Source organism: Myxocyprinus asiaticus, chromosome 3 (assembly GCF_019703515.2).
Source record: "Myxocyprinus asiaticus isolate MX2 ecotype Aquarium Trade chromosome 3, UBuf_Myxa_2, whole genome shotgun sequence".
NCBI classification, from domain to species: Eukaryota; Metazoa; Chordata; class Actinopteri; order Cypriniformes; family Catostomidae; genus Myxocyprinus; species Myxocyprinus asiaticus.
In genome coordinates this window covers 36939920-36962558 of record NC_059346.1, presented here as the reverse complement: position 1 = coordinate 36962558, position 22639 = coordinate 36939920, and the positions used below count along the sequence as shown (strand labels likewise).

The following is a 22639-nucleotide window of genomic DNA, read 5'->3' as shown; positions in this document are numbered from 1 at the left end:
TTTCAAAGACAAAAATCACAGTTGACAGATGTCGCTGCAATAAAGTTGAAGCAATTCACACTGATAGAACTGGGTTCTCAAACTACATGAACATGGAGTATAACCATGTTTCACATGCAAGAAACCATTTCCAAACAAGATGTCTGGTAGCTGAGCTCACCGAAAGGATCATTTTTGTCAGTGCAAGAAACCATACAAATAAAAACTTAACTATAGAAGACACTTACACTTGCCAGCAGTTATTTGGATTGTATCATGACTACAAAAAGTTGCAGTTTTACTTAATTCTACTTCAAATCAAAATTTTTTAAATCTATGAAGTCTGTGATTTTTGACTTAGTTAACAGAAGACCCTTTTGCATCTTACAGCATAATGCTTAGCTTTTTGCTTTTGTGAGGATAATGTTGATGTCCCATTGTATTGTGAAATGAAAAACATAAATTCTAGTCATGAAGAAACAATGAAAACAAGCAAATATCTCGTTTCAATGCTTTTATTTTGACATTTCAAGAATAAAAAAAAAAGGTGAAATAGTAAAAGTTATACGGTTCAGTGATAAGAAAAAGTAGTGGAGGTAAGAGGGGGTTAAATAAAAAAAAAAAGTGGAGTGTGCTTGTGAGCTGGGCAGACTTGAAAGATTACTAAAAGTCCTTCCCTGAGATGGACAATTAACTTAAATATGGCCTCCCCTGAGACGCAGCACAAGATGCAGGGTGGATTCTTTCTGGATGTTGTAGTCGGACAGAGTGCGACCATCTTCCAGCTGTTTGCCAGCAAAGATCAACCTCTGCTGGTCAGGGGGAATGCCTTCTTTGTCCTGGATCTTGGCCTTGACGTTCTCAATGGTGTCGCTTGGCTCAACCTCAAGGGTGATGGTCTTGCCTGTGAGGGTTTTGACGAAGATCTGCATGCCTCCCCTGAGACGCAGCACAAGATGCAGGGTGGACTCTTTCTGGATGTTGTAGTCGGACAGAGTGCGACCATCTTCCAGCTGTTTGCCAGCAAAGATCAACCTCTGCTGGTCAGGGGGAATGCCTTCTTTGTCCTGGATCTTGGCCTTGACGTTCTCAATGGTGTCGCTTGGCTCAACCTCAAGGGTGATGGTCTTGCCTGTGAGGGTTTTGACGAAGATCTGCATGCCTCCCCTGAGACGCAGCACAAGATGCAGGGTGGACTCTTTCTGGATGTTGTAGTCGGACAGAGTGCGACCATCTTCCAGCTGTTTGCCAGCAAAGATCAACCTCTGCTGGTCAGGGGGAATGCCTTCTTTGTCCTGGATCTTGGCCTTGACGTTCTCAATGGTGTCGCTTGGCTCAACCTCAAGGGTGATGGTCTTGCCTGTGAGGGTTTTGACGAAGATCTGCATGCCTCCCCTGAGACGCAGCACAAGATGCAGGGTGGACTCTTTCTGGATGTTGTAGTCGGACAGAGTGCGACCATCTTCCAGCTGTTTGCCAGCAAAGATCAACCTCTGCTGGTCAGGGGGAATGCCTTCTTTGTCCTGGATCTTGGCCTTGACGTTCTCAATGGTGTCGCTTGGCTCAACCTCAAGGGTGATGGTCTTGCCTGTGAGGGTTTTGACGAAGATCTGCATGCCTCCCCTGAGACGCAGCACAAGATGCAGGGTGGACTCTTTCTGGATGTTGTAGTCGGACAGAGTGCGACCATCTTCCAGCTGTTTGCCAGCAAAGATCAACCTCTGCTGGTCAGGGGGAATGCCTTCTTTGTCCTGGATCTTGGCCTTGACGTTCTCAATGGTGTCGCTTGGCTCAACCTCAAGGGTGATGGTCTTGCCTGTGAGGGTTTTGACGAAGATCTGCATGCCTCCCCTGAGACGCAGCACAAGATGCAGGGTGGACTCTTTCTGGATGTTGTAGTCGGACAGAGTGCGACCATCTTCCAGCTGTTTGCCAGCAAAGATCAACCTCTGCTGGTCAGGGGGAATGCCTTCTTTGTCCTGGATCTTGGCCTTGACGTTCTCAATGGTGTCGCTTGGCTCAACCTCAAGGGTGATGGTCTTGCCTGTGAGGGTTTTGACGAAGATCTGCATGCCTCCCCTGAGACGCAGCACAAGATGCAGGGTGGACTCTTTCTGGATGTTGTAGTCGGACAGAGTGCGACCATCTTCCAGCTGTTTGCCAGCAAAGATCAACCTCTGCTGGTCAGGGGGAATGCCTTCTTTGTCCTGGATCTTGGCCTTGACGTTCTCAATGGTGTCGCTTGGCTCAACCTCAAGGGTGATGGTCTTGCCTGTGAGGGTTTTGACGAAGATCTGCATGCCTCCCCTGAGACGCAGCACAAGATGCAGGGTGGACTCTTTCTGGATGTTGTAGTCGGACAGAGTGCGACCATCTTCCAGCTGTTTGCCAGCAAAGATCAACCTCTGCTGGTCAGGGGGAATGCCTTCTTTGTCCTGGATCTTGGCCTTGACATTCTCAATGGTGTCACTTGGCTCAACCTCAAGGGTGATGGTCTTGCCAGTGAGAGTTTTGACAAAGATCTGCATCTGAAAGTACATAAACAAGATTAATGACTGCGTATAAACAAATGTTTAAAAAAAAAAAAAAAAAAAAAAAAACACCTGTAAGGGTGGGGGGATGGGTTGTAATAGTTTATGCCATCCCGTTTGGCTCCCCTAGTGGCAAAGAAATGACTTAAGTATGTTCCATTAATATTACAAAAAAAAAAAAAAAAAAAAAAAAAAAAGTGCATTTCAAACAATTATCTCTGCTGTTTTGGTTAATTTCTTATGAATGATTAGTCACTCAATTTATCCTCATTTGTACGCTTTTAGATAAAAAGACATAAAAGAATTTAATAGTAAACCAGGCAAAAGGAATTTGTATCCTGACTATTTCATGCGAATAGTCTTATTATATCAGGGGGTTGTAAAAGTGGTCCACAGGTGCTCCTTTTGAGATTATTTCAGGGCCATAGGTTTAAAAAACGAAATACATGGTACATGCTAAATTACATTCCAGAACAATACTTATGATTTCAAAGATCAAATATATATAATAAATAAAATTCAATCAGTAGGAACCGAAAATAACGAAATATCTCGGTTTATCTGAAGCTTCACTGCGCAACACCAACAGCCGCTTTCTCTAACATGGCGGCCTGAACAGAAACATCCGTGTTCTTTGTTCACATAATGCTCTGATTCAGCAAAAATACATCGGGAATAAAACGCACCCGATCGAGAGGAAAATACACGATCGTGACAATTACGAATGGAAAAAAAAAAAAAAAAAAAAAAAAAACATTTCGGAAACATAAGATTCGATTATTTCTTCAATCATACATTACAAATATCCAGAGCGGAAAATGACCCGCGACAATGCAGATAATGGTAGCAGTCGTTAAAAATAATAACGAAATGTTACATATTTATTCTTAAAATCTTAGTGAATCTTAAAAACAGATCAGATATTAATTCTTACCTTTTAAGAAAGCTTGTTGTCTGTGTAAATTCTTCTGAATATATATCTCTTCCTCTTCGTGTGTAACTATGCGGATGAATGCGAGCGCTACTGTTTTTATACAAACCCAGGGCGCGTGACGTTTATGGTACGTCACATGACAAGATCCATTCGCATTTGAAATCCCTCTCGGTTAAGACTCTCAAATATGCTTTGAAACTAATCATGTATGTGATTTATATTGGCAAATTGTAGGGGTAATATGTTTTGTATCAGAACTCAAAATGTATATTTAATAAATATGATGCAATTACTTAAAAGGTGGTCTCCAGAATATGCGAGAATGGGTTGTTCTGCAGATACACCTCTCAGGCCGTGATTGGCTGGTTGGATTGTTTTTTGGCTTTGTTATTGGTGATTCAGATCTCTGGTATCTGGGCCAGGCAAAGAGCAGCAGAGTACTTGTTATTCAGAGACAGCAACAACTAGGAAAAATAGGAATGCTCGTTATTCTTAATCATAATGTTTTAATGTAATCGTGCTTATAATTATTTGCATTCCAAAACTACTGTGCCTTGCTTAGTTATGTGCATGTGACCAGATCTGAGTGGTCTGAGTGTTTTTTTTAACCTAGCTTTTAATAAGAAAATACTATAGAAATGCTTACTGTCCTTTGTGTATCATTGGCTGTCCTACTAAATACAGGTTACAGCACTAAAAGCTGTTTGCTTAATAACAAGGTCTGTTAACAAAAATGTCTTCTTTGTATAATTGAAGCATTTGTGTTTTAGCCAGGGCTTTAGTTGCATGAACCATTACACTTAATATAGAAAGCAATGTGTGGCACAGATAACAGTTGCTTTGAAATGTGTTGCCGCCAGACCTGCTGCCTGCAGTGCAGTTTCTGTGTGGCAGCAATGAATGTAGGTCATTTTCTTTTGATGAGCTGACAGACAGTACCACAGCCATTCACCACTGCATTTACTGCTGTAAAGCTTGGCATGACTAGCAAATCATATGTGATAGGATTATATTACAACTTTTAATATCTCACTGGATATTCCACCCACAAAGGAAAAGCTCCCTTATTATTATGTATAGCTAATTACAAGTAATATAGGCCTACATTTCCAGGGTTTCATCATTTTTGTTTTTGATTCCAGACTTACTCTTGTTTCCCATGTAATCATACTGTGGCAAAACAAGGCAAAATTATAAACAAGATGAACCAGCTCTGAGTTTGCTTTGAGGTTTCTTTTTGGTTACCGCCTGTGATAAGCATCTAGTTTCATTTTATCAGCACTTAGCATTCTGGGTTTGCCATAAACATACAATGTTATAAAATAGTAATTCGACATAGTTAAATCTTAACTGGCTTATTGTTAGTTGGCACTGTGAAACTGCTCCTTGAGCCTTGTTTATCTGGACAGCCATCCACTTAGTGGATTAGTATCATTGTGGGATCAGGTCCCTGTTTTGTTCTTGTGTCAGCTGCTGAAAGATTATCCAGATCACCCAGCTAAACCAGTTTTTGTTTAAAACAGAATAGTGGGCGAGTTATTCTATTTAAACTCAATTCATGATATTAAAGTTAACATTGAGAATAGGATTTAATTCATCGATTGAGGCTTGTATAGAGGTAACCAGGGTAAGATGGTGTAATCATCAGTTTGTTTTTAGGCTTATAGATATGGCCTTGTCTGCTGTTACATTTGGGTCCCTATCTTAATCCAGAACTTAAAACTCTAAGACTGTAAGTGATCTAATAATATCAATGGTTGGTCAGCATTTATACTCATGCATTTAGACTCCTCTTTTAACCCACTGCTCTCATTCAAGTGAAACTACTTATGTTCTAAAGGAGAACTAACAAGGAAGAATTATTTCTAAGAAAAGACAGGAAATACAGCATAAATGTTTTGAAATTTACTGGAAGTTTCCTGTCTCTGTTGCCAGACCCATTAATACATGTCACATGAGATGCCACATCACCCAACTGAACTCAAAGGAGTGTTTGTGCAGAACCAGATCCATGTACTTTGAACTTTCAGGAGTGTGTATGCAAGTTATAAAACCTGCTTTGTGTATCATTTGAAGTTGTCAACATGCTCCTGTAACTTAACATATCATAAACATCAGATAGTATAAACAATACAGATTTTTAATTAATAAGCTTTTATGATACTATTTATGACTTATCTATGTTTAAAATAAAAAAGGTTTACAATGTTGTTTAAATATACAGTCAATTTTGAAGCTTAGATGAGCTATACAGTAACAAATAAACAAAATCATATTTTACAGAAAAAAGCTTTGTCAAAACCCAGAAGGATTTGGTCTGCTTGGGATTCAGTTCAATAAGAGACTTTAAAGGAATATTCTGGGTTCAATACAAGTCAAGCTCAGTCGACAGCATTTGTGGCATAAAAAATATTTAGACTCGTCACTTCTTTTCTAAAAAAAAAAAAAAACACACAAAAATCGAGGTTACAGTGGAAGTGAATGGGGCCAAATTTTTTAGGGTTGAAAGACAGAAATGTAAAGCTTATAGTTTTATAAAAGCACTTACATTAATTCTTCTGATAAAAGTCACGTATTATTTGAGCTGTAAGTTCTTTAAATCAACGTTTTTACAGTCGATTTAGTGTTTACGATGTTACGTCGTCATAGCAATGGAGTTGTAAAATTGGATAAAACTTTACACAGAAAAGGTTAGTTAGCAATTTTATCACTCTAAAATCATGTTTACACACATGTTGTTTATGTCTTGTGTCTGTACTTCTGAAACAGTGAGAATTTTATTGTTTACAGATTGGTCCCATTCACTTCCATTGTAAGTGCCTCACTGTAACCTCGATTTTTTTCGTGTTTTTTCTTTTTTTAGAAAAGAAGTGACGAGTCAAAATATTTTTTATGCCACAAATGCTGTCGATTGAGCTGAACTTGTATTGAGCCATTTAATTCATTTAATTATTTTCAGAACACACTGTCCCCACTGAAACTGCCATGTATATTTTGTATACATTGTATAAGATTTATATTGTTCATATACATGTATGTACACCCACTAGAATTTTCTATCCATTTCGAGGAAAACACATTTTTCTTTCTGCTCTGATCTTATCCTGGAATTTGTCTGGGCTTGTCTTGTTGAAACAGCTGAGCAGGTGGAACCATATGACGCTGAGGGCAAAATGAGCTGGCAGAAAAAACATGTGACCCAGTCGGTCAGCAGTGTGAGTTGTTTTGCAACCAGTGGTGAACTTTGTCAACAATGTATAGAATGTTCTACAGGCCAGCATGACTTTACAGTTTAACTAGGTTATGTTATAGTCAACAAACAATTGGTTTCAACCAAATTATAAGACGTATGGCATGCGTAACTAAAGAAGAAAGGTAGGCTATGTGATCTTCACTTTCATGGATCTCATTCACAGCAGCGCCATAGTTATTTTTACGGGAATGAAAACAAGGCTGTGGGGGATAGGCCTACAGTCTCTTCAGTTGGTTGTAATATTGTTAAAAAATCCAGAAAACACACATTTTGGAAACTTTATATGCCGTTGAACAGACTACACTACTACTTCTACCTCTCACTGCCTCAATTCCCATACAAAGTTAAATATGGCTTTTAAAAACAAACTGTGGGCCTCTCTTGTATAAACACACTGGTGTTTTTCTAACAAGCTTCCCAGCTGGAAGAAGCCCCCAACTATATTTTAAAAGTCAATTAAATTGAAAAGAAAATTTAAAATGGCTTAAAAATTTCCCCAGGGAACACAATGGTCTTGTGAAACACACCGGAGTTTGCCACTACCCGAGATTTACACGTGTTCAGTTGCAAGTAAGGACCATCTTCAACCATTTACACATCTTAACTCCACTGTGACAAAGCACAATAGTCCAAATGTTCATGTGCAATCATGTGGACGACTCTCAAAGACATGCTAAACAGGACAATCACGCAGTTCATATGCATACCTTGATTGTGAACAGGGTTGTAGCAAGAAATTATGGCCCCTTTCATAATAAAACAATAGTTTTAATTGTTTTGTGGGCCCCTAGAATCGTTACCACCTTTCACATTAGCTACGGCCCTGATTGTGAACTTCCCCCAGTGTGAGTCATGAAAAATGTCACATAATTATTGTCACCTTGTCTTGTGTTTCAGTTGTAGCAACAGAAAAAGAATCACCATTTCATCATGCCAAAATCTCAGTTCACCTTGCTGCAGGTACAGTATGTGATTCAAAGCATGAACCCAAAGACTGATTGGGCTCTGGAGGCTGGATGATATAGATTAAAAGAACTCTGAAATACAGTTGTTGGAAATCTATACACTGAGGAAGACAATATCTCTGTCATGTGTCAAAGGGATCGGAGAACATAACCACGTACACCTTTAACACACACATGGTCAAGCACACATTCTGCAAGACCTGCGGTGTCCAAAGTTTCTACATTCCACATTCCAGCCCTGATGGATTTGGTTGAATTGTTTAGAAAGTGAAAGTTACCTTTGGGATGACTTTCTAGCTGGCCATTTGTTTGCTGCATGTAAAGAATGAATTTCATTGTAGACAAACAGTAGCTACCTAGAGACATGACTTTGCATTCGTATTATTTACATGAATATTTAGGCTTAAAAGTTGGATAATTCTTGTTACATTTAAAGGTGCACTATCATTTGTTCTACTTAAAAAACATTTACACCTAAAGAAGTAGTTTTAAAGTGATCGCACACCAGTCAGATCAATGGGCTAGAAAATAATTTATTCTACATAATGGTGCCACCTTTCATGTTGGCCACATGTTGAGATAACATGACCAGTCGAATAATACTACTATTCCAGTAACCCCTCTATAATGAGACACTTTCATGTGTGGAATAAATTAATAATGGGTGACAAATATGCCCAATAACAGGCATGGCTACATTGGTATTGGTAACTGAAAGCTTTTGCTATTTCCTTGATTAGTTTTATCCATGCTGATAAGTGTCAGTATAAAGTCCAAGACCACTGTTGTGCATACTTGTCAAAACAAAGAAATAATTACTTGGTGCACATTTAGTGTGTACATTTTGATATATATATATATATATATATATATATATATATATATAAAACCCTTGTGCTAACACCTTTTGTGTTCCCAGTCAAAAATGACCGGCCCTCTAAGATTGTTAATAAATCTCTCATATTGCATATATTATTCCAAGATATTGCATTATATATTTTTGTCAACTTCTTTTTAGTAATTATGACAGTTTTTGTACTTCTTTTTGTTTTATTAAACATATTATTGAAATATATATTTTTTATTGATAGAAGGATTCATTGAACTGAGCTTATACCAGGCTAGTGGGGGGGGGGGGGGGGGGGGGGGGGCACTCCCAAAAATTACAAATAATAATAATTATCTAATAAATTAATAACCACTTGCTAGATCTAAACAAAATAGGTGTACTTTTAAAGCTTAGAATCTGGACTTTACAATGCATATAGCAGATCCTACCAATTCTTAAATACTGCTTTTTAATTTCCTTACAAATTAGCACTGTTTTGTTCTCATAATTTGCAAATTAGTTATCACAGTTATATTCAGAGATGGCAAAAACATATAAAAGATGAGATAGCCATGTGTTAAATATTGTTGGAATGATCTCAATAGTAAAATGCAATGAGCAAATTTGTTTCACTCAGAGTCAAAACTGCAGTGAGTATTAGTGTATGAAATTCCTACTGACACACGTAAATATAATGAACAGGAGTGTCTTTTTGTCACGTTTTTCCTTATTGCTTCCTGAAACATTCATATAATATACACCCGTGGTTCTCAACTGGTTTTGCTTCGGGACCCAGAAGTGGCAACCCACCATGGTTAAAAACGTAACCTGTATTTAATGTATCCTGGGTCGGATTTTCTTTTATCTTGCATAGTCTTTCATGGTTTTCAAGTATAAGGGCATGTATCAAGTGACATTATTTTTGCTGTTGATGTCAACAACAAAAGAAACAAAATTTTAATTTTAATAATTGAAGAGCATATTTACTTATATGTGCCCATTATGTTTATTATCCCCTTTATTTCCTAATTTCAAACATCATTCAAACAGAACCCATATTACACAGAAGGAAAACTTAATAATTTGTCCCCAAGTCTTGGAGGTCCACACTTTAAAGCCTTTTATGTACTTGCCCTTATATTTACAGTGCAATGACATATAAGCAGAGGTAAGACCATGGATGACTCCTCATTACCATGGTTAGGTCAATGTAGCTAGTCTTAAATAATAATAATAATAATAATAATAATAATAATAATAATAATAAATTTGAGTATTTATGAAAAAATAGTAGCCTAAGCAAATTTAGAAATTTTACCAACAACTGCTAGTTGCTAGTACAACTTCAGTTCTTTCCCCTCTATCTGCAACCCGGTCCGAATAGACCAGCGACCCACTTTTGGGTCGGACTCGCAACACACCAGTTGAGAAACACTGATATATACAATGACATATGGTAACTTACAGCAGACTATCCAGATTCAAACGAGCCCAAACACGACATAATATGATAAGTAGGTCTTGAAATATTCCTCAAAGATTATACATGGAAAGACGATGCACAAAAGGGCGCTCAACACACATTGTGTGTGTGTGTGTGTTAGAGTTTCTCTAAGATTTAGGTGCCGCCAATGTGTCCGGGAATGATAAAGTTTGCCTGACAAATTTCGCTGTTTATTTTCTGCAATTTTTTACGTGATGGACTATGCATAATAATGCAATATTATAATGACACACAATCAAGTCAAATGAACAATAAACATTTGCTCATCGTAGGAATTAGAGTCTAATTAAAAAAACGCTTTTAACAGGGTGCATAGCAAAAAAAAAAAAACTATAGCTATTTACAAAGAAATATTAAAAGAAATATTTTAATTAAATGTATATATTATATTAAATTTATTATGACTATTTCCTCAGATTTTTCATAGCAGCACAAAAGCGTTTTGCTGCCAAAGTGAAGTCAAACGTATCCAGTGTTTCTCTACAACTTGAGATTCACATAATCCCGTGGTGTCCTTCTCCAGAAGACGGCAACGCAATACTGTTTTAATGCAATTCTGAAATGAGAAGCTTCTGATTGCAGGCACGCGAAAATACGGAATATTGGGAATAACGCAGGCTGCTTTTGCCAATGTGTGGGATACAACGCGGTGCACTCAAAGATTAGGAATTCGCAAGCTTTATGAAAGTTAAAACATCCAAGATCACTGGGATGGCATCATGCAGTACACTTGTGGCATGAACTAATGAGGTTGCTGTCGCTTTGTGTTAATATTTTCACCGGACATTGTGACCGACAATGTTTGAATTGGTCGAACATTTGGATATTTTTACATGTCCAAGGACTTTGTGTGTACAAACACACATCCACATACGTATGTGCTCATCTAAAGGATTGGGATGCTCCTGAACACTTAATATTTTTGTATTTTGTAGTCTAGGCTAATCCATTCATTTCTAGTGGCCGGTCACTTTAGACCGGGAACACCATAGGTGTAACAAAGTGAAATAAAACCAATAACATTTTATGAAAATTATTTACAAAAAAATGTGTGTGTTCAGACACTGTATGTAAACAAAGTCATGGAATTTTATTCTAACTGGATGAAATAAACTAGTTTTCAGAAAAGTTTTGTGCAGATCACAATATAAAGATTAAAATGTGTATGTAGTCTTATGTAATGTATGTGTTTGGTGATACAGGTGTGGTCCCCATTGCTTGGACCTTGGTACAGTAAGAAGTGTAGTTGTGGAGTTCTGTGGAAAGAACTGGGAGGAAAGTATGGAGAAATATCAGACTATTAAAAGTACGTCAAAACCAACAAGGGACACTGTTCTCTAATGACCATTTGAAAGCTAGTTTCTTCAGTTAGTTGCTTTCCTATTTCTCAACTAAATTATTTCAAATAAAACATGAGAACACTCAATGATCAGATGGTCATTTATGTTTTTTAACCAGGGATGTATTATATTAAAGGAAATTAAAACTGGTGTTTTGTGGCTTTAATGCATTTCTGTTAGTTTTAAGACCTTACATATACAAGTGCACTTGTAACAGTTTACAAAATAAACTTTGTAGTAGATATATGCATTTAAACTTTATGGTTTTTCTCTTCTGGAAAATGGAACAAAAATATTTATGACTCATCTTGTATGCCATTTGATCAATACAATGATCTCTATAATAAGAATGTCCCTTCTCCCTAAATTATAATGCCACTGACTAGCAATAACATGTAGCAAATGATTCACTGCTGTGACATAAACTAAAGACTATTGGCTTTTTACCATACTGAAACTCAAACCATTTCACAGACTCTTTAAAACTAAGTTGTAACTCCCTATTCATGCACCCATTCATTTTTAAACAATATTTGTTACATTGTTATGATTTGTTATATGCATTTATTTATTTATCAGTCAAATGATTCAAAAACAAAGAACATCATAAACCGTCTTAATTTACATACACGGAACAGATACAAAAACACATGTGGTCAGTTTTGAAATCATAATGAATTAGCAGTTTAGGTACAGTGCTTTTTGATCAGTTTGGATTGGAACAGTGCATAAACAAGAACTCTCCATAAGTCCAGTAACAACAACAAATGCACAAACTCAAAGGCACAAACAGGTTTAGCCATGTTTTGGATTTAGTCACTTATTAATAGCTTTAGTGTTTAACTAGACTGAACCTCTCTGGCAAACTGGCTCTCAGCATATTGGATGGTTTTGGATTAAGTGTGTTATATGCTTGTATTACCAAGACTGATATGATGGCTGAGCTTTATTTATATGCTATAAATATATGTCAATTGTTCATTAATGCCCCAAACATTTGGAATATTTACAGATAAATAAGGGTGTATGAAGGTAGATAAACATTTTAAGTACACCTTCAAAAATCCAGAGCATGAGTTTAGTCCTACATGGCCAGTGCACAAGGACAATTTAAGGTAATACATTTTTACATTCTTTGTTTCCACGTTGATGGCCTGGAATGTGTTTGCAAACATGTAGCGTGAGAACAGCATGTAGAGCTGACGGAACCACAGCAGCTGTGAATGATGACAGAGCATGGCTTTCTGGGGAAGATTGAGAAAAGGAAAGAGAAAATCATTAACAAAATAAGATAGAATGTAACATAGATCCATGACTTGCATTATTGTGAGTAGATTATGATAGGTGGTTTTTTTGGCATACTGAACATGCAGATAGCTGACCTCAAAACAAACCTGGTTGATGACCTTAATCAAGGACACACACACACATGCACGGACGCACACACAGTACAGGGCTTAACATGCCGCAATCTGTATTGTTCTGTACAGGTGCCAGACTGGCAGGGGCAGTTCAGGCTTTGTAAGGCCAGAGTAACTGTGACATTCACAGACATATCAGCAGGATTAATGTTTACAGTGCATTGTGCTTAAGGGTTCATTGTACCAATGCATTAGTTAGCAACATTAGCCTTATTTTATCTGATCTGTGGAATTGGACATACACTTTTTTCCCCATGATAAACAATGTATGTCTATTTGAAACTTAAGTTATGTTCTGTTGTCGAAATGTGCCATGCTCCACATCTTTGGTCTAAAAAAAAGAATCTATACTAAAAATATTGAGAAACATACGTGAGACTCAAAAGCACAACTGATGATTTCCAAGACATTTCTAGTCTTTATTCAGAGGTCATTATCCCTAATCAGAGCTGAAGTTCTCAGTTTAGGCACCTGATTCATTGACATACCTTGGCATGTTTATATTGGCCCCATCCAATGATGCAGCAGAAATCAGAGGGGAGGAGCCAGCTGACCGGCAGCTCTAAGACTGACAGGTACTTTCTGAGGATGTTAATGGTGTGAAGAGATAAGATTTGACAACCTGTGAGGACCGACAGATTAAAATATATTAAGGTCCTGAACAAGCTGCTAGACACAGATTAAAAAATTTTTTTTGAACCAGGTCAACCAATAAGGTATTCAGTCCACAAGCATTTTTAATCTGAATAAAGAGAAACCTCAAGACTCAAAGCTAATGACATGTTCATTAGAAAAAAGTAGATCTGGATGATTAAACTGAGGTCCTGAGTTTGACTGACACAAAATAAAATCTAGAAACAGATGGGAAAACAAAGGATTAACCCAGTACTATCCCTGTAACCTTGTACAACTGACTGCGAGATAGAACACACAAGCATTTGTGTTGGAAACATGGTATTACATGTCCTATTGAGGTTGTTTTGTCAGATTTGAATGTGTCAGAGCAATTAGACAGAGGGCCACAAACAAAGACACCCTTAAAAAATTATGCGCCCAAAAGAATTCTTCAGGTAAAAGCATATTGATACCTAGTGGTCTGAGTGGTAAACAGAACTGTGATCTCAGTAAGTTTCCTTGCTTGGGTCTGAAAATGGGTGGTATTCAAAAGGCTGAAGGCTCGAAGCTTGCAAGAGATGATTGATGAACTATCGCCAATGTGCAAGACACTTAACTGTCCCAGTAATAAGTCTTCTTTAAGTGTTTGTATGGTTAATTATTAATTAGTATTCCCCCTGATTGGGATTGAACAACAGGATTTCCACATCTTGTGACCAATGAACTTCCATGACTTTTCCAATTGTTCATGACTACTTTTTAAAGAATAATTTCATAGAGATTACTAGGCCAGATTTCCATTTGTATGTCAGGCACCACACACACACACACACACACACACACACACACACACACACACACACACAGACAGACAGACAGACACACACACACACACACACACACACACACATATATATATATATATATATATATATATATATATATATATATATATATATATATATATATATATATATATATATATAAACAATATTTAAATGTTGAAATATTTTAGAGCAGAGCATATATAAAAATGTATACACTTTCCAGGCTTGGTAATGACTGTTAAAATTATCTTATATTTCTAGGTTTTTAATGACTTAAAAACATGCAAGCTTTGTGTTAGTAGCAAAAATTTTGTTTACAGACACCACCAAAACAACAAAACAAATGGCCCATGCATGATAAGGTACAACTTCAAGTGATCTTAGAAGGGTGCATACATGCACTTAATTAAGTATACCAGTGGGTGGTGCACTTTACCTAGAAAATATGTTACCACTGTTCCCAATAAACAGACTGTTAAAAGTTTCTAGTCTTACTGTACAGTTAGACTAGTGTGATCATGAATAGGTGATCATGAAATATTAATATATTATTACTATTTGATGCATTACATATATTATTTTTTTGTTATTAAAATTTTTATTGATTCATAAATTAACACAAGAAATACAACAACATCTATATAATGAATCAAAAACTTTTAACATTAAACCCCCACTATATCCCCTCCCCCTAACAAACTCTCAACCCACCCTGACCCCCCCACGAACACCCCTGTGGTCAATAGAATATAGACACACACACAGAAAACTAAAACAACAACATAAAATAACATACAATAATCAAGTATAATAATAATAAAAAAAAATAAAAATAAAAAATAAAAAACTCTAAATTACTCCCTCCACCGCCCCACCTCGAGATTCCCTCAAAAATGCCAAATAATTGCCCCATTTCTTATTGTAAGTTTCCCTAACCCCCATCCTAATGCTCGACCCCTCCTCGAAGGCAGCCACCCTCCCCATCTCCGCACACCACTCCGGGAACGAGGGTGCTCCATCCGACTTCCAACTCCTCAAAATAACCTGTCTACCAATCATCACACCAGTCAAAACCCAGTCCTTCATGTACTTATCTACCAAATCCATGACCTCCCTATCTCCCAAAATACAGAGTCTGGGGCAGAACGAGACCTGAGTGCCCAACACATCACACACAAAACTTTGCACCTTCAGCCAAAATTCTTGGATCTTAAGGCACCCCCAAAAACATGGATGGTGTCTCCATCTTCAGTATGGCATCGCCAGCAGATGGGTGTGTCCTTAAGACCAAGCCTATACAATCTAGAGGGGGTCCAATAAAATCTATGTAAAATCTTAAATTGCATAAGGCGAACCCTTGCATCTCTAGATGCAGACTTTATGTTTTTTTAGAATCCTTGCCCACGCTCCATCCTCCAATACCAAGTTTAAATCTTTCTCCCATAATCTTTTAAGAGAATTTATAGCTCTGTCCCCCAGACTCTGAATTAACAAGGAGTAATACACTGATGCCTCATGACCCTTCCCAAAAGCAGCAATCACCACTTCCAGAGTATCTGCCGCTCTAGGGGGGTGTATGCTACTCCCAAAAACAGAGCAGAGCAGGTGGCGCAGCTGTAAATACTTATAAAATTGAGATCTGGGATTCCCAAAATGTTGAATCAAATTTTCAAAAGATCTCAATACTCCACCCTCATACAGGTCACCAAGTGTATTAACCTCCCTCACAATCCAGTCTGACCAACAGAAAGGGGACTTATTAATACATAGTTTAGGGTTCAGCCATATGCTTGAGGCTACGTTTAAATAAATATCAGAATTAAACACTCTGGACACTTTTGTCCATATCGAGTGCAAATGCAAAATAACGGGGTGCGACTTAACCTCTCCAGCTAGTTTAATCGAAAGGCTTTGCAATGGCGAGATAGGGGCAAGAACTTCCTTTTCAATACAAAACCAGGGAGGAGCTCTCTCAGGTGGAAGCGACCAATGAACCAAATGTCTAAGACTGAATGCATAATAATAAAATAAAATCTTGGGTAGGCCTAACCCACCTTTGTCAATCGGCCTATGTAATTTACTGAAATTTAACCTGGGACGTTTACCATTCCAAATGAAGGACTTCACTATGCTATCAAATTGCTTAAAATAAGAGAGAGGGACATCTACAGGGAGAGATTGTAACAGATAGTTAAATTTTAATAACATTAACCTTCCCAATCATCGATAAGTGTAATGAAGCCCACCTGTTCATATCATTCGAAAACCTTTTTATTAAGGGATCAAAATTAACTCTGACTAAATCAGACAAATTTGCTGGGAATAAAATGCCCAAATACTTAATTCCCTGTTTGGGCCACTGGAAGGCACCCGGCTGGAAGGCCGTTACTGGACAGTACGCTGTCAAAGCCAAAGCTTCGGATTTAGACCAATTGACTTTGTATCCTGAGAATTTGGAAAAGGAGTTAATAATTCTGTGGAGGCAAGGCATGGATCTAGTGGGGTCGGAGACGAATAATAAAATATCATCTGCGTAAAGCAGAAGCTTATGCACTACACCTCCCTCCGTCACCCCTGGAAAATCATCCTCCTTTCTTATCGTGGCTGCTAATGGTTCCAGGGCAAGACAGAACAATAATGGGGAAAGAGGGCAACCCTGCCGGGTGCCCCTATCCAGAATAAAATAATCTGAAATTAACCCATTTGTTTGTATCGCTGCTACAGGGTGTCTATAAAGTAACTTAATCCAACCAATAAATGTAATCCCGAACCCATACCTTTCCAAAATCTTAAAAAGATAATCCCATTCTACCATACCAAACGCCTTTTTGGTGTCAAGAGAGATGGCAGCAACCGGAGATTGATAATTCGCTATTGACCACATGATATTGATGAAACGCCTAATATTATCAGAAGAACTACAGCCTTGAATAAACCCCACCTGATCTATATGTATAAGTGATGTCATAACTTTACTTATTCGATTAGCCAGAATTTTGGATAACATTTTTACATCTAACTGGATCAGGGAAATTGGGCGGTAACTTTTACACTCGCTTGGATCTTTGTCCTTTTTTAGAATCAGACTGATCCGGGCTTGTGTCATGGTTGGTGGAAGCTTTCCATTCTTTAATGATTCTGTATAAACTTCTAACAAAAGTGGAGCCAGTTCTGTAGCATAAGATTTGAAAAACTCAGCGGCAAAGCCGTCAGGCCCCGAAGCCTTGCCTGTAGGTGTCAGAGTTTTTTTGCTTTAATGTTATATTTTGGCCACTAGAGGCCCTCATTGTGTTTCATTTCAGTTTCCCGCCATTTTATCATGTGTTATTGTTTTCACATGTGCCTCGTTCTGGGCTGTGTATTTAAGTTGATCACTTCCTTTTGTTTCTTTGCTTATTCTTTGTTATTGATGTTCCTAGCCAGTTGCTGCCGTAAGTCTGCTCTAGTTCTAAGTACTAAACCTTGAAAGCCTTTTGGATTGTTTTTTCCCTGTGTTTATTTTTTGCTGTTTTTTCCCTGAGTTCTTTGGAAATTATTTTTTCCTCCTTTTTGGATCCTTTTTGGACTAAAGATTTTTCTGTTTTGTGGTTGTCAGTAAGAAGTTGCTTTTTGTACCCTTTTTCTATTTTTGTTAATAAACTCTTCTGAGTTCATTTAAGATCGCGTCTGACTATTGGGTTCAACTCCCCTCTGTGGCTCAGTGGTTGAAATTAAGACTCTTGCGCCAGAGACCCAAGTTCAAATCCTGGCTCTGACAGAATAACCAAGCCAAATTATGAACCCAGATGCTCAGGAACTCCTGGCCACAATTGCTCAGCAGGAGTCCACAATCCAATGCCATGAGTCAGCACTAGTTTAGCAGGAGACTGTGATGGTTAAACACTCACAAGTGCTGTCTGAACTCAGGATTTCTGTCTGTCAGATCCTGGATTGGCTGCTCTCTACTTCAGCTACTGCTTCTCCTGCTGCCTTGGTACCCCTTCTGGATTCTTGAGTGCTCTCTCCTCTGAGTGAACCTCGCCTACCTCCACCACAACATTTCTCAGGTGATCCCAGTGCATGTGATGGGTTCCTGATTCAATGTTCTCTCACATTTGAATTACAACCATCTTCCTTCCCCTCAGATTGGGCCAAGATCACATATGTTATTACCCTCCTTTCTGGCAAGGCTCTTTCTTGGGCAACAGCGGTCTGGAAGGCACAGGCACCCTTCTGTTCCAGTTATTCTGTGTTTGAAAAGGAGTTCAAGCAAGTCTTTGACCACACCCTCAGTGGCCGGCAAGCCTCTAAGAGACTTCTCACCCTCCAACAAGGTAATGGCAGCGCGGCTGAATATGCCATACAGTTTCGGACAGTTGCAGCAGGGAGCGGCTGGAACGACGAGGCCCTCATGGTGTGCTTCCTGAATGGTCTGTCTGAGGCAATCAAGGATGATATGGCTACCAAAGAACCTGCTCGTGATCTCGAGACCCTCATGGATCAAGCAATCCGGCTGGATAATCGCCTGAGGGAGAGAAGCCTAAACCGGCCATCTGTTTCCACATTGTCTGCCAGTCCAGCACTTGCTCCAACGCTACCAGTGCCCCACGAGTCCTCGGAACCCATGCAATTGGGAAGGACTAGGCTTTCCCCATCAGAACAAGACCGTCGCATGAGAGAGCACTGTTGTCTATATTGTGGAGTGTATGGTCATTTTCGCTCTGCCTGCCCCGAGCTTTCGGGAAGCGCCCAGTCCCGTACAGGCAAGGAAGGACTGTAACGGGAGTTACACACACAGCTTCACCTTCCAACTCTGGATTGTTCCTTCTCATCACACTCACTTGGGGAGATCGAAAACACCAACTCCAGGCATTGATTGATTCTGGTGCTGCCGGGAATTTCATGGATATTTCCCTTGCCAAGAGTCTCCAGATTCCTATTAATTCCCTTCCTGCCCCCCTAACTGCGACAGTCTTGGATGGAAGACCGTTAGCTCCAGGTAAAATAACCCACCTCACTTCTCTCCTTTGTCTCATCACTTACCAGCACCAGGAGAGAATGTGCTTTCACCTTATACAGACTCCAGAGTTCCCTATTATCCTCGGTCACCCCTGGCTCCTCCAGCATAACCCACACTTTGACTGGTCCACTGGCGCTGTTCTCAGTTGGGGTCCCACCTGTCAGACTACATGCTTGGCCCAGAATTCCCCTGATCTTGTTCCTGAGTCCCAAGAAGCCCTAGATCTGTCTCAAGTCCCTGCTCAGTACCACCACCTCAAAGCAGTGTTCAGCAAAAGGAAGGCCACCTCCTTACCTCCTCATCGCCCCTATGATTGCGCCATTGAGCTGCTCCCAGGAACTTGTCCCCCCAGAGGTCGTATATTCTCTCTGTCTCTCCCCGAACTAACTGCTATGGACAAATACATTAACGAATCCCTTGCGGCAGGTATCATCCAACCATCCACTTCCCCTGCTGGAGCTGGATTCTTTTTCGTTGGGAAGAAGGATGGCGGGCTCCGGCCATGTATTGATTACAGGGGCCTTAATAAGATCACTATTCGAAACCGCTATCCCTTGCCGCTAATGACCACTGCTTTCGAAATTCTGCAAGGAGATTCTTCACTAAGCTTGACTTGCGCAATGCCTACCATCTCGTGCGCATCAGACAAGGAGATGAATGGAAGACCGCCTTCAACACGCCCACTGGGCACTATGAATATTTAGTTATGCCCTTCGGTCTCACTAATGCTCCTGCAGTATTTCAAGCTCTCATCAATGATGTTCTCAGAGACATGCTCAATCAATTTGTGTTTGTCTACTTAGACGATATCCTCATCTTCTCGAGTTCCCTCCAAGAGCATGTAAAACATGTCAGTAAGGTTCTCAGACGTCTTCTTGATAACCATCTTTATGTTAAACCTGAGAAATGTGAGTTCCACGCAACCAAAATTCAGTTCCTGGGATTCATTATCAAGCCTGGCCAGATACAAATGGACCCTCAAAAGGTTCAAGCAGTTGTGGATTGGCCCTCCCCCTCATCGGTAAAGGAAGTACAGCGTTTCCCTGGCTTCACCAATTTTTATTGCAAGATCATCCGGAACTTCAGTACTGTGGCGGCTCCTTTATCTGCCCTCACCAAGGGGAACACAACCAGCTTTAATTGGGGACATGAAGCAGAGTTGGCCTTCAGCAAACTCAAAAGCCATTTTACCTCTGCACCTATTCTCATTCTCCCCAACCCAGATAAACCCTTCATCGTGGAGGTCGATGCTTTGGACGAAGGGGTTGGAGCTGTGCTGTCCCAAAGGGGGAGGACAACAAGTTGCATCCATGTGCATTCCTTTCCCACCGCCTTACACCGACTGAGATGAACTATCATGTAGGGGATCGAGAGTTACTGGCAGTTAAGCTAACGCTTGAAGAGTGGAGGCATTGGCTTGAGGGGGCCAAACACCCATTCCAAGTATTCATGGACCACAAAAATCTGGAATACATTCAGCAGGCAAAGCGACTCAACCCCCGCCAGGCACGTTGGTCCTTATTCTTCAACCGATTCAAGTTCATCTTATCCTACCGTCCCGGCTCTAAGAACCTAAAACCTGATGCTTTGTCCCGAGTATATGTAAACACTCCTCAGGAAGATTCTATTGCATCGATTATCCCCAGTTCCAAGGTAATAGCTCCTATCAGGTGGGATCTGGAAAATACTGTTAAACAAGCCCAAGCCCGAGAACCTGACCCAGGAGGGGGGCCAACCCACTGCCTGTTTGTCCCTAAAGCTGTCCGCTCCCAGATCCTCCAGTGGGGACACTCCTCTCGTCTCACTTGTCATCCTGGTACCTCTCGCACTCTTGAGTTCCTCCAAAGATGATTTTGGTGGCCAACTATCAAGGAGGATGTGACAACATTTGTAAACGCATATCCCACGTGCAACCAAAGTAAGGTCCCTCACCGTTCTCCTCAGGGGCTATTGCAACATCTCTCCATACCTCATAGACCTTGGTCTCATCTTTCCATGGATTTTATCACTGGACTTCCGATATCACAAGGCAACACCACTATCATGGTCATAGTTGATAGATTCTCCAAGGCCGCCCGATTTATTCCTCTGCCCAAACTACCCACCGCTAAAGAAACTGCTGAATTGGTTATAAACCACGTCTTCCGAGTCTTTGGCATCCCACAAGACATCGTCTCTGATCGAGGACCCCAATTTTCCTCCCGATTCTGGCGGGCATTTTGTCAATCTCTGGGGGCTACAGTGAGTCTATCTTCTGGGTTCCACCCGGAGTCCAATGGGCAAACAGAGAGGCTTAACCAAGACCTTGAGACTACACTGAGGTGTATGGCAGCTAACAACCCATCCTCTTGGTCATCATGTGGGCAGAATACGCTCACAATACCCTTCGCTCCTCTGCTACAGGAATGTCCCCTTTTGAGTGCCAGTTGGGATACACCCCTCCACTATTCCCTGAGCAAGAAGTGGAGGTTGCAGTTCCCTCTGCTCAACAGTTCATTAAACATTGCCGCCAGACATGGAAAAAAGCCCGACTCAAGCTCTTGAAGGTCTCTCAGCAGTATCAGCACCAGGCCAATCACAGACGCAGACCTGCCCCCACTCTGCGCCCCGGCCAAAGAGTCTGGCTCTCCACTAAGAACATTCCCTTGCGGATGGAATCCCGTAAACTTTCCCAGAGGTTAATTGGCCCCTTCAAGATTGCCAGGAAAGTAAACCCAGTTACTTATCGCTTATACTTGCCTAAGTCTTTGAAGATAAATCCCACATTTCATGTCTCACTGTTAAAACCTGTTTTGTCTTCTCCTTTTCTTGCGACAGGTAAACTTCCCCCTCCTCGTATCATTGGTGGCCAGCCAGCTTACACAGTCCGCAGAATACTGGATGCCCGTCGAGTACGTGGGTCCCGGCAGTATCTTGTGGACTGGGAAGGCTATGGCCCTGAGGAGCGCTCCTGGGTTCCTGCCAAGGACATCTTGGACCCCAAACTAATTCAAGAATTTCATGCTCACAATTCCAGTCATCCGGGAGGGATCGTCAGGAGCCGTTCCTAGAGGGAGGGGCCCTGTCAGAGTTTTTTTCTCGGCTCAGTGGTAGAAATTAAGATTCTTGTGCCAGAGACCCAAGTTCGAATCCCAGCTCTGACAGTAGGCAAGACTTTAAATACCTCAATAAGCTCTTCCAAGGGTATCTCAGAATCAAGAGAATTTATTTGCTCAGTTGTCAGTTTAGGGAGATCTAATGGTTCCACAAAGTTCCTAATATCTTCATCAGTGGATGAAGACGTGGACCTATAGAGATCAAGATAGAACTCTTTAAAATCTCCAAAGAACTCAGGGAAAACTCAGTGACAAAATAGTATTATATCTGTATTTCAGTCGGGTCAATTCTCTGAGGCCATCAGCTGACATACGGCGCTTCAGCTCTGCCTCAGCACTTTTAATAT

General features: G+C 40.0%; 1 protein-coding gene and 1 pseudogene across 1 annotated transcript; both read right to left on the bottom strand.

The window, feature by feature from the left end:
• Positions 1–478: 478 nt before the first annotated feature.
• ubb (ubiquitin B) lies at positions 479–3609 on the bottom strand. The gene is made up of 2 exons (XM_051675127.1): positions 3445–3609; positions 479–2507 (listed from the first exon to the last, which is right to left on the bottom strand). The coding sequence occupies exon 2, from the start codon at positions 2505–2507 to the stop codon at positions 675–677; it is 1833 nt and encodes a 610-aa protein (XP_051531087.1). The 5' UTR covers positions 3445–3609; the 3' UTR covers positions 479–674.
• An 8960-nt stretch (positions 3610–12569) lies between these two features.
• LOC127427601 (N-acetylglucosaminyl-phosphatidylinositol de-N-acetylase-like) overlaps positions 12570–22639 on the bottom strand; it is a 52882-nt pseudogene continuing 42812 nt past the window's right edge.